Raw genomic sequence first — 13,298 nt, forward strand, 5'->3', positions numbered from 1 at the left:
CAAATTAGAAAATTGGGTTTGTTTCTTTTCTAATGCCAGAGTTGTAGACTGATATGAAGTAGCTGACAGCATCTCTTCTTCTCCTAGATTTTTTCTCACTGTCTGCTGAAGAATCTGCCTTGGTACGGGTCAGAAGAGTGCACAGGGGTTAAATCCCTCCACAAGTACCTATGATATTAAATAAAATTTGAATATATGTGATGCTCCAGCCTTTTTCAACTTAATGTTTCTATTTAAAATATTTTCTTCAACTTGACTAGTGCTGTAAGACAGAGGGACCATCTACAGTTTGAGAGTTAAATTCACAGATGGACTTAGGGATCACCAGTTGAGGTCTTTCACTACCATTGTAAAATACAAAGCCCTGAATTAGGTTTCTAGCTTCTCTTCTCAGTGCATGAAGAGTCATGTACCTTAAGAGAAAATCACAGGCTTAGCCAGTGGTAAACCTTAGACACTTCTCTGCATAGGGCTTACAGTACTAAACCTGTTCTGGAGCACCTAAAATGTTATTTTACTCTTTCGAAAACTAATCTCAGGTGAGTGTGTTTTTTGAATAGAGGAATAGGACAAAGTAGTGAGGCTCAATGATAATACACAAAGTGAAGGCTATATAAAGGGTCAGGAGGAAAGAGTTGTATTTTGATATTTTCCTCTTGGAAAAAATGCTGTTTTCATAGTCTTTAAGATTTTCACTGAACCAGAGAGAGAAGGCAGGAAGGGAGGAGCATAACAGAAAAGCTTACAGGTAAGGGGAGGGAAGTTAGATTGGAGAGAGTAGTTCTGGGTTACAATTTCTGTTCTGGTGATTGTGTTACAATATGTATCTTAATCTCTCATGATTGGTCTGTCAAATAATCCTTGTGTCAGAATCCATTATGAATACACGAAAGTTAGAGGCTAAATGAGCGATGAAAAGTGCAATCAAAAGAAGCGCAAGACGCTAAGGGTTGCGTCATTTTATTTAGCTATCTGATTTTGAGGTCTGCAAATGGTGCCTGATGAGTAGAAAAGAACAGTTTTGAAGAAATTCTAAGTAGAAGCAAACCCAATCATTTGAGTGTCTCTTGGAGCTGCACCTGCCTTCTTTTCATTCTGCTGGCTCAGACAACTAGCCACAGGAGTGACACATGTGATGAGGCTCTTAAGTTTAAGACATAGTTTGTATACCAACAAAAGTAATTAAAGATTTCTATTCATAGAAACCTCTTATAAATAGGCAACTCTCATTAATTTATGTACCATTTAAATTAATATTCACTTACTGATACCTTGTGAAACTGATACTAACAAGGCAGCACAATTTGTGTATCCTTATCAATAAAGATTTTTTTCCTAAACCAACAGAAAGAACTTCAGTAACAAAGCTGATCAAACTTTGAATAATCCTTTGATTGTGAAAAAATCTGGCAGGACCAAGATACTGAATGTAATGAGTGGGTTACAGGTAGTGATTAATGTACTAATATAGTGATAACAAATCCTTCGATAGATCATTTGACTGTAGTTTATAGTGCCATTTTGTTTAACTATTCCTCTGAAGGATTATGCATCAGATTTTTTCTTCATAAACAAGACTTTGAAATGTCATGTTGTCACTATTTTAAAAAAGTTATTCACTGAAGTATTGAGTCCTGGGAATTAAGAGATTAAAAAAAAATCCAGTAACATTTTAGAATTCTTTTGCTTTTACAGTATTTATTTAAATGTTAAAAAACATTGTGTTAATACTGCCAATTAGTCACTTTTGTGGTTTTTTTTTCTTAAAAGCTTTATTTCTAGATAGTTTTTTTAACTTAAACTAGAGGAAAGTGTGCACTCAGTTTGGCCATTTCTATGTGTTTATAGTGTAACAGATTCTGAATAAGGCATGCAATCAACAGAAAATATCTAGAAAATCTTACTGGTTTAGTGAACAGAACATCTTTTATTTTTAGCAAAATCAAAAGAAGGAGATGAAGGAAATATGTTGCTTCTGGTATCTGGTCAGTGGGGCAGCAGTTTCAATCAAGAATCTTGTCTATAGGTGAAAAATCAATTGATGGTTATTGAGACTTACCTTGGAAGTCTCCCAATGCCCCAAGGAAGGGGGAATAGCTATGCATGGATCCCATCACACAGACATGATGGTGCGGTACAAAAATTCACATGATGGGGCCTGACAGAGTGGCATGCCAGGAGTTTGGATGAATAGAGGCATTCAAGGCATCTCTAGAATGTGCACTGAGCATGGCTTACAAAAGCAATGATCTATGTGATTTTTTGTGGCCATGTACATAAGAAAAAAGTCTTAGAAATTGCAGTAGAACTTATCTCCCCCTGCCCTTTCCTGTTTTTTTTCCTGCTGAATTCATGTAAATGTAAAAATGTGGAAGAAGGTAATGAATAGCTACCTTCCCAGCAAGGTGCACTGCACAGCATATTTTTTCTGTACTTTTTCCATTCTTTCAGTTACCTGGAACATTTCTGGATTACCTGCTGAATGGTTTCCTCCTTTCAAAAAAAGAGAGAGGAAATAAGTCAATACAAGCTTCCACCTTCCTTATGACTAGACAACAGAATTCACTGGCCACGTAGCCCAAAGGAAATATGCAGCACTGTGAAGGAAGGTACTGTGGGGGACATTCTGTCAAAGATTTTAGCCCCTCTCTTCTGAAGGGAGAGAATAACTTTTAGAGTTAAAGAAAACACCCAAAAACCAGCCATCTTTCAGCTTCTTTTAAGATGGTCTCAAGCTTTATATTGCAAAAAGGTTATTGGTCAGGCTCTATACTCGGGCTGTATTCAGTACTCTGTGCTAATTACCTAGGATTCAGCCAAGACTGGTGTTTTGTTGTTTTTTTTCTTTTAATTAGTTTATTTCCTAGGGAATCAACATTTCCCTTTTTGGTCATGTATCTCACTAATAACTAAAAAAATATATTGATTCTACAGCATTTACTTTTAAATTTGAAAATTGATGTGTTAAAGGCGGTGATGATGTTAAAGGCGGTGATGAGGCGGTAATGTCTTCTGTTAGGATTCAGTCTTTTGGCAAAAATAATTTATATAATATCTGGTTCTAGGCAGATAATATGGCTTGACCTGGCATATTAGTTACAGACAGGTTGCACCCATAACAAGAGAGATGATTTTCTGCATTAATGTCTAATTACATACAAAAGGATTTTCTCTGTCTTTGAGAAGTAGAGATGAAGGGATTTTTTCATATATTAGTTTGATAATTATACAGAGAATGATTATCTTCAAAATGTAAGTGCAATAATGTAGTAATAAATAGTTCTGATGCAGATTAGTCAGATGTACAATTGGTCAGCACAAAATATATGTGAATAAGTCTATGTAGTTAAATTGAAAGGTGAAATTTCTACTGTCTTATAAAGGTCATATTTCTGTAGGCACTTTGCCAAAACCCTGTGTTGTATGTTAAAATTACGTAGCATTTCGCCTAAACTGAAGACCTTCTCCAGCATGTCTTCATTTGTAGCAAGATGATCATGAGTATGGTTACAGGTTTGAACATATGCTAAAATAAAAAGTGTTTTTAGTGTATCAGTGCACAATCCTAAATGAAAACTGGATGTTTTGAGAACATACATTTCTCTGAAATATAAGTAACTGAACAGGCATTTGCAAAAGATTTTGTTGCCAATCTCAGAAATGAAAGACCATTAGTTACAACAGCTCACAGTGTGAGCACAATACAGCTGTATACATGTGTATGGTTCTTGGAATAGAGCACAGTTCCTTCAGTATAATGAATATAGGCTGTCAGACAAGTAACAACTCATGCTAACATTCCACTTTCAAGACTACCAAGTATTTTTCCATCAACTACCTAGATATCTGTAAGCAGTATAATAACTATGTCTTTCTCTATACCACACAGCAGTGAAATTTATTATTTGTGGAAGAGTAAATAAATTGATTCATGTATTAGATCAACTCATATACTGAATGTTCCGTTCTGGTTTTTGAGTAGCTTCATGTGGAAATTAAAAAAAAAAAAAATCTTCTGAATTTGGGGCCCAGCTCTCAGAGCTGCTTGGCACAGGATGTACAAGATATTAAATGTCCAGTTCCCTTTGAGATTCCATTAAATTTCCTTTTGCAGTCTGGGCTGCCCCTATTTGAGCTAAAGGACTAACTGCAGTAACTGGCAGTAAAAAGATTGCTTTCTTAGCAGAGTGTGTTGTGAGTCACTGAGCCAAAGGTGTAGATGTGAAAATAGTGGCTAGTTTCTCGTCCCCATCATAGGAATCAGGGGAACTTCCTCAGTAATTCCATAGAATTGCGGGCTGGGCTTGGGCTACTGAAGTTGTATTTGGTTTATGTATATGGGGAGCACTATGTCCATGTGTAATTTTGTATGTCACTAAAATCTTTCTGTGGAATGCTAATGACAAAGTTGAATTTCTTATTTTCAGTACTTAATTTATCTGAAATAAACTAGAAGATATAATTATGACATATCACAGTTATCTGAACAGTTTATTGTGGAATAAAAGCAATTTTAATTTTTTTTAAATCACTGGATGTTCATTCATGCTTTCTTTCAAAGACCTGTTACAAATAGAATTGATGTACTTTTTCTAAAATGACTGCAGTATCACTAATAATGAAATGTATCATACTTTCTTATAGGGATTGCAACTAGGTTTCTCCTTCTAAAACTGCTCCCCCCTCTTTGGCATTCAGGGAAAAAAAAATAGTTGTTCAGGAAAAGCTCCATCCATGGGGTGAGAGGTGGCGGTTATCAGTGGCAAGTCTGAGATGAGGAAACAGAGGAGACTATCACAAGATAGATTTTATTGGTACTGATCAGACCTAGGGCGTGTCACAACCTAAAGGGTTACCCAGCCTGCGCGTGCGTAGAGATCGCGACCGTGGGTTCGTGGGATTCCGTAATACACAAGGACACAGAGGCTTTTATCCTCTAAATTTCTCTAATTTATTACAGATTACCACAAATACCATACAAATCACCACTAGCAAGTATACTACCACAAAAATCACCACTACAAGTATACCTATGATTAATAAAGCTAATATATATATCAAGCTATTATAAATTACTATCAGCAATCAATAATATAGTATCAATCAATAGTATGGCAGCAATCAATAATGGAAACAATCAATAGTATAGCAACAATCACCATTATAGCAACAACCAATAACAGCAACAACCAAGTATGTATATACTATTACAGCTTACTGCAAACTTATCATTAGTGAAGCAAACTTATCAACAATATAACAGCAGATATACTTATGATAGATTACTTACATGGATATATAATACCGGTAGCAAGCGAATTAGACACATTTCAGAAGGGGCCAAACCATTCCAGAGGGGAGGACAAACTGATCCCAGAGGGGGACCCAACCATCCCAGAGGACAAACTGAACTGACCCCAAAAGTGGGCCCAGAGGGGGACCAGTAAGATAAAAGACAGAGTCTCACTTCAAAGATGATCCGTGTCACAGAGTTTGGAATCAGCCAGGCGTCCTTGGCAAGGATCCAAGATCTCATAGAAAGTTTGTGCAAAATTCAACCTGTTTAGGAAAAGGAAAAGTATGTGCAGCATGGGAAGTTCTCAGAGAGATAGATAGATGCTAGAGATAGATGCTGTTAATTTCTATTTTTCACCTGGAACAGCAAATAGATGATGGTGTTTTCTGCTCTTTCAGACCACTTTTATTTTTCCAGACTCATTTCCTGTTCTTGCAGTTAGAACAGCCTATGGCAGTTACTGATTCTTACTTTCTCAGGATGTTTTCCCCTTTTCCCAGACTATTTTTCACCTTTTCAGATGATAAGTTGCTGTTACAGTTCCTTGTTTTTGTACTTATCGATGGTATCTCATGATGTCTTCAGTTTCTAGGTACCCAGCTGTCCTGGTTTCGGCTGCACTTTTCAAGGATGCTTCTGGTTCACAGGCCTAGTTCCCAGGCTAGCAGTTCCCAGGCTGGCAGGCATTTTCTCTGTCAGTATTTTTCAGCAGATATTTTCTTCTGCTCAGTAATTTTCCCCTTCTAACCAGGCCATCTTTATGGCTGCTCGCATCAGGGTTTCAGGCAGGGAAACCAGAGCAGAATAGGAGACCAGGGACCAGAACTCAAGAGTCTGAAGCACACTTGCATCCAACAGGTCCAGCGGACAGCAATGCACAGGTGGTAGGCTTTATATGCAATGTAAATGGGACAGCCTACTAAAAACGGCTCCTAAGACTGCTGAAGCAACTCAGTCTTTGTGTGTTTTAGTTGTCAGGGAGAAGGATTGCAGGTCAGCCAGATTCAAGTCAGGACACGCTCCTTACAAAAACAATCTGGAAAAATCACTGAGTTCTAGTTTTTCCCCACAAGTACAGTTTAAATGTTCTAGTAGCCCACAGTAAGTTACTTTAAATGTGATTTTTCTCTAGCACTTTTTAAGACGATAGATATTCTGTCTGCATTCTTCTTCTAGTGTAATCTCTACTGTCTCTTATTTCAACAAAAGAATTCATACATTACATTTACTCAGAAATATTGTAAGTATATAGAGTAGAATATTTCCTACCTGCTGTATCTGAAAATATATTTGCATGCTGTATTTGTTACAGGCATTTGTATTCATCCACAATGATTTTTTCAGTTTCATTCAACCCGGTAAATTATGCTTGAGGGAGAGTGTAATGGGGCAGCACATGCTTTTTGTTTTGTTTTTGAGATAATTTCACACTGTAAAGTTATTAACAATAGTGAGTGAAATTTTGACCTATGATAAAAACCATATATGTGTTGTTGTCTAATGTAATGATTATCACATACTGTGGTTCACTTGGAAAGCAAGCACCAATTACAGGATTCCAAAGGCAATACCACAAATAGCTCTTAGCTTTAATATCTAAGTGGAAAAGTTTGATAAATATATTAGTAGAAATGAAAATATCTAAATCAAAATGAAACGGACTTTGTTCAGGATACACTTAAATGTATTTAATATTGTAAGGCAAAAAAAAAGCACTTGAAAAATATTGTACCTTATGCTAAAAACTTTTACCAATATAATGCCTTAACACAGATTCTCCTATTCCAGTCTTTCAGTTGCAAATTTTTTTTTTAATATATTTATATCTTTGTATCTGGTAAGTAAAATGGTGGTGATAATTTGCTCACTATTGTTTTTCACCCTGAAAGCAAATGGAAAAATAAAGTCCAAAAAACTATGAACGCTTTGGAAAATGGTTATTCCTTGAATTAAAATGTTTCCATCTCCTCTTACCATTTGCTAAAAGTCTCTCATACTTTTCATTCATGCTGGTACAAGACTGTTTAATAGCACCACAATTAGTAATAGAGATTGCTTGAAATATAATTAGGACCTTATCAATAACATGACAGGTGGTAATCCTGCTTGCGAGGTGCTTGCTAACAGACTATTAAAAATGAACAATATTAAACAGTTGTTTCATTATATGGGTTAGACCTAAAATACCCTACTCTAACTTTTTCATTAAATATTTATTAAATAGGTCTGTGTAGCAAGAAGCTTAAAATTGTTTTCGATGTGTCTGTGGGTTGTTGCAGAATATTTGTGGTATTGGTCATCAGCACTGAAAAGATACTGTAATCAGCGCTTGTTATCTTTTTCAAGTAGTTTCCTGTAATATATCAAACTACCACAGAAGGTTTAAGAGATGCAAATATGTGTCATTCATAATAGGAAAATTGGTTCTTTTTTTTCAGTACACTGAGGACAAAAACTTTTTTTTTGATCTAGCAATATGTTATTTTGTATTCTAAAATGAAGTTGTCGTTGCTGATTTTTACTTAAGTCTTTTTTTTAAAGAGTGCTAGATACCCTTTCCAGAACTTGTGTGTAAAAAGTGTATGCTGTTGTTGTAGGCATAATCTTCTGATAGAAATTTGCTGTATAGTATATTTCAATATCTTATTGTATAGCAAGATTTCTAAAACATGTTTTGCAAACTCTTGAATTTATAACTTCCTAGCATGCTATTGATTGAGTGGTCCAAATAAAATCCTTCTTTAGGTACGTTTCTACTGGCTGAAATTTATTTTATAGAAAGTACACAGACTGAAAATTCTTCTTTCCTTTCCTTTCCTTTCCTTTCCTTTCCTTTCCTTTCCTTTCCTTTCCTTTCCTTTCCTTTCCTTTCCTTTCCTTTCCTTTCCTTTCCTTTCCTTTCCTTTCCTTTCCTTTCCTTTCCTTTCCTTTCCTTTCCTTTCCTTTCCTTTCCTTTCCTCTCCTCTCCTCTCCTCTCCTCTCCTCTCCTCTCCTCTCCTCTCCTCTCCTCTCCTCTCCTCTCCTCTCCTCTCCTTTCCTCTCCTTTCCTTTCTATAGGACAAGAAATGGGCTCTCAATCACGAAGATGTCACACTGGGAGAATTACTGGGCAAAGTAAGTTATCAAGTGAGCTAAATAACATTTAAATAGGTATATATCAGTCATGAAGTCTGTACATTTCCTATTTGCCTTATATTTTAAATTACCATGGTATGCAATTTTATACCAATTCTTTTACTTTAATATGAAACACAACATTGTGCTTTAAATAAATGTAAATCACATTTACCGGGAAACGATGTAACATGTCTGAGTGCAGAAAATGTTTAACTCTAGCATACATATTTTTCTTATTTGGAAGGCTTTTAAGATAAGTGGATTTCTATAAAGCATTATGTGGCTGGTTTACTTTGTGCAATCTTACAAAAGAATAATATTGTTGCAAAATAGGAAAGTTTTATTTAAATAAAAAATCTGATATAATAAGATGATTTAATCAACACTTGTTAAAACAAATGCTCATTGGTTTTGTATGACTTAATGAATGTTAGGTAACCTTACAATGGTATATGTATTAAATTAATTCTTATATGTTATGGTTTCTATCACAAATTGTGCTTAGTAGCTGTAAGTTTTTAAAACACTCCTACTCAGGTAATGTCCTGTACCTCGCTTACATTTTCAGCAGCTTTCAGCAGCTGTCAGAAAATTCTGTTTCCCAGGATAAAATCTCTTTAACAGCTTAAGATGACAAAAAGCATTAGTTACCTTTAGAAAGAGCTATATCCACAGAAAATGCTATACAGGTACTATGCCAATTTCACATTCTTAAATAGAAAAGTATCAAGAAAAGTATCAAAAATAAAGATGATTCAGGCATAAAAAAGTTTGTCTTCCTAAAAACAACTATGAATGTCTTGATTAGTAAAGACAGTTCAAGTAATCTATCTGAAAACTGATTACTTCAGTAAAATGAATTTATGTATGTATTGCATGTTTTTGGCACAAAGCATTTTTAACAATAAAGACAACTCAGTGCTTACAAGTAATTATAAAAGGAAATGTGGTTAAGAAGTATTTAAAAATATTAAACAGAATAAAAAGCTTTGTTGGGCCACTATATAAACTTGTTATGCATCCATCTCAAAAACAAAATAGTCAAACCAAAGGATGACAGGATGATCAGCTTCTATATGAGAAAATGTTAAATAAACTGTCATAATTTACCCTGGAAATGAGAAATCTGAAGGATTATAAAATCTTAAGTCACCTGGAAAAAATTAATATAAAAATCATGGAAGTTTAATGTAGATGATGCAAACTTTACTAGAGAGGAAGATTTTGCTTCACCTCAGGTGTGAATGGTCCATTTATTTACTCTGTATTAATTCTATAATACCCTGCAAAATGAAAGTTATATAAAAGGAACAGATATAAAATGATAATTAAATATTTTAAATTAAGGGGGAAAAAACAATTTTTAATACTTAAGTAGTCTTTAAGGTAGTTTCAATTTTCACTATTAAGTACTTCTAAACAGAAGGCTAGAGGAAAAGCATGTTGAGAGTGATTCAGCTACTTACCTTTGGGCATCTAGTGCCATTTTAGATATCAGAGGTAGTGTCCTGGTCTCTAGAAGTGCTATTCTAGAATGATAGATGGCTGTTAAAGATCCTCTGCCGTGCTTGCCAGCTATGTTGGTATACTACTAGATGCTTGTGTTTAGGCACATGAATGTCTATTCTTGTAACTAAATAGCATTGCTATTTTCCATCTATGATTTTTTTTTTCTCCTTTTCTCTATCTTCTTCCTTTGGCACTACATTATTCAAATGCACGGTATAAAGAAATCTCTATCACTGAGGAAAGAAAGGAAAACATTTCCAGCAGATTTTTGCTGTTTATTAGACTCACATGCAGCTCCAAATACTAGCAAACAGGAGAGGGATTCATCTGAAAATTTACCCAACAGATTTAAAATGGAGTTGATTTGTTCTTTGGGAAATACAAAGCTTATCTAAAAGAATGAGATCTTCAGGTTTTGTTTTCTGGGGAGGGAGACTTTGGCTGACACCTTCTTCCTTCGATTTCTGTCCTAAATAATTTTCATTTTGTTTTTGTTTAAGTAAGAAATGCATCTGATGGAGATTATTCTATTCTCCTTACTTTAGTTTTCTTTTATGAAAAGGCAAAGACTTTGTTTACTTAGAATTATTTTTCCCCCCCCGATTTCAGGGTAATTTTGGTGAGGTATATAAAGGAACATTAAAGGATAAGACTCCTGTTGCTGTAAAAACTTGTAAAGAAGATCTTCCTCAGGAACTGAAAATAAAATTTCTGTCAGAAGCCAGGTAGGTTTTCTAAATTTAATTAAAACATATATTTACATTATGGTGTTTTTTCAAGTTTTATTACTAGATGAATTTATAAAATCTGACCTTCACAAAAATTTGAAGAAGCCGTTCTCAAATTTTTTTTCCATTTTTATCTCTCCCTCAATGTTTCACAACTGTTGTCCCAGTAACTAAAAATAGGCATTTTTTTTAATGTGTGAATGCAGCAGCATCTGCACTTGGCAAAACCACCTCTTCAGCAAAGCAAGCTATGCCTATAAAACACATTTTTCTTATTGCAAATGCCTCAATTTAAAACTTTTTCTGCATTTTGCCATAAGGATTCAGATAAAAAGACTGAAAGTCACTGTTACTTTAAATGTGATTATATCACAGAATAACAGAATGGTTGCAGTTTGAAGGGTCCTCTGGGGTTCATCTTGTCCAAGCCCCTTGCTCAAGCAGGGCCACCTAGAGCTGGTTGCCCAGGACCGTGTCCAGATGGTTTTTGAATATCTCCAAGGAGGGAGACTCTACAACCTCCCTGGACAACCCTTTCCAGTTCTCAGTCACCCTCACAGTGAAAAAGTGTTTCCTGATGTTCAGATGGATCCTCCTGTGTTTCGCTTAGTGCCCATTGCCTCTTGTCCTGTCACTGGGCACCACTGAAAAGAGCCTGGCTCCATCCTCTTTTCATCCTCCCTTCAGGTATTTATATACATTGATGAGATCCCCCCTGAGCCTTCTCTTCTCTAGGCTAAACAGTCCCAGCTCTCTCAACCTTTCCTCATAGGAGAGATGCTCCAGTCCCTTAATCATCTTTGTGGCTCTGCAATGGACTCTCTCCAGTATGTCCATGTCTATGTCTCCCTTGTACTGGGGAGCCCAGAACTGGACTCCAGGTGTGGCCTCACCAGTGCTGAGTAGAGGGGTAGGATCACCTCCCTCGACCTGCTGGCAGTACTTTGCCTAATTCAGCCCAGGAAACCATTAGCCTTCATTGCTGCAAGGGCACATTGCTGCCTCATGTTGAACTTGGTGTCCACCAACTGGCACCTCCTTTTCTGCAGAGCTGCTTTCCAGCTGGGTGGCCCCCAGCATGTACTGGTGCCTGGGGTTGTTCCTCCCCAGGGGCAGGACTCTGCACTTCCTCTTGTTGCACTGTAACTGTTGAATTATACCAGTCATAAATCCTGCCTTCTCACCTGCTTGGTTAATAGAGCTGATCAAATTTGGCCAGGTTACAGTATAGACCCCCATTTACTAATTTTTTCTTGGGAAGAAGAATTCACTTCAGAAGAGAGCTTCTGTGCTCTATCAGGCAGCATGTGATTGCATACCTATTTTTCAGATTACAATCATACCACAATATGCTAATTATTCTGAATATAGGCTGATTATATGGGTATATAAATAGCTGCAGGGTATATAAATTTCATCAGGGTAGAGATGTATATCGAGATAATTTTAAAGTTGTTTAAATTATCTTTCTCTCTTCTTGCTATGGAACTTGATATAATTTCATTTTTACTCAAAAACTAGTATGATCAGTATGGAAAACTATAAGACATTATATAAATCACTAATATCAGCCATTATAGCTACTGAATATCTTTAAATGGCTCATAACTCAGCTACTGCAGAGATGCTTCATTTGCTAAGCAGCCTGCCACTGGAAGAACAGTCTTATAATGAAAGAAAAATAAATATGCTGTGTCTAAGTATGTATGTACCAAGTAGGTTAGTATTTTACTCTTTCTCTTATGAAAAAGAGAAAAAGAAGACGTGGTTTAAGTTAGAAAATAGTAGAAGAAACATTTAAAAGTTGTAATGTCTCTCCAGAATTCTTCCTAGCTCTTCATTATACTTGTGAATTATAGCATGCTGTTTTAGATTGCAAATGTTCTTATTAAAGCATTGTGTAAGAAGACATAAATGTTTTTGTTTAATTCCCAAAGTTGAAATTGCTGTCTTTATATTCTTTTAAAACTTATTGTACAAATTAATCTCTTAAAGTAAAATTGGAATGAGCGTGCATTTGAACAGTGCAGAAGGAAAGTATAGGGAAGTGCTGTGCAGGCTTTTTTGACCTAACTGCTATTGGTCCACCACTGAAATGTTATTTAATTACAAGGGTTCTTGAGGAACTGCAGATCTGTCAGGCCATTTTTCAGTTCTTTTGTCCTGTAGACAAATAGTAGAATTATAATAAAAATAATATAGCATTCAGTCTTGATTTATAAGTGAGTTGATGCGCCCTCATTCAAACACAATGACGATTGATCTGTTATATTGATTTTTTTTTAATTATAACAGTAATGACATGTTCCATTAAAATAATATTAAGGGTTTAAGATATTTTCCTATGATACTTAATCAGTTTATACAATAAAGTTTATTAATAAAATAAATTTACTGTATGTTTTGCAGAATACTCAAACAGTATGATCATCCTAATATTGTAAAACTCATAGGAATTTGCACACAACGACAACCTATTTATATTGTTATGGAACTTGTTTCAGGTATTTTTTTTTTCTTTTCTCACAGCATATGTTCATAAGCATTGTTTCCATAGTGTAAAATATATTTTTTTTCTATTTGCCTTTATTTGCATTCTTATGACTGATCTCAAAAGTCACCCGTGTTGCAAATCTTTGGAGATCTTA

The 13,298-nt window shown here is 35.4% G+C and overlaps 1 protein-coding gene across 10 annotated transcripts in view; it reads left to right on the plus strand.

The window, feature by feature from the left end:
• The window catches only part of LOC142403077 (tyrosine-protein kinase Fer-like), a 216,656-nt gene that overhangs the window by 143,586 nt on the left and 59,772 nt on the right, over positions 1-13,298 (plus strand). For 6 of the 10 annotated variants that reach the window (XM_075489217.1, XM_075489220.1, XM_075489218.1 and 3 more), the window contains 3 exons: positions 8,354-8,410; positions 10,532-10,647; positions 13,060-13,154. In XM_075489217.1, the coding sequence (XP_075345332.1) occupies positions 8,354-8,410; positions 10,532-10,647; positions 13,060-13,154 (268 nt within the window). Of the gene's footprint in view, positions 1-87; positions 190-8,353; positions 8,411-10,531; positions 10,648-13,059; positions 13,155-13,298 lie in introns of those variants that run through there. The other 4 variants (XM_075489222.1, XM_075489225.1, XM_075489224.1 and 1 more) reach the window with 4 other exon arrangements.

Source organism: Mycteria americana (genome assembly GCF_035582795.1).
Source record: "Mycteria americana isolate JAX WOST 10 ecotype Jacksonville Zoo and Gardens chromosome W unlocalized genomic scaffold, USCA_MyAme_1.0 Scaffold_33, whole genome shotgun sequence".
Classification (NCBI taxonomy): domain Eukaryota; kingdom Metazoa; phylum Chordata; class Aves; order Ciconiiformes; family Ciconiidae; genus Mycteria; species Mycteria americana.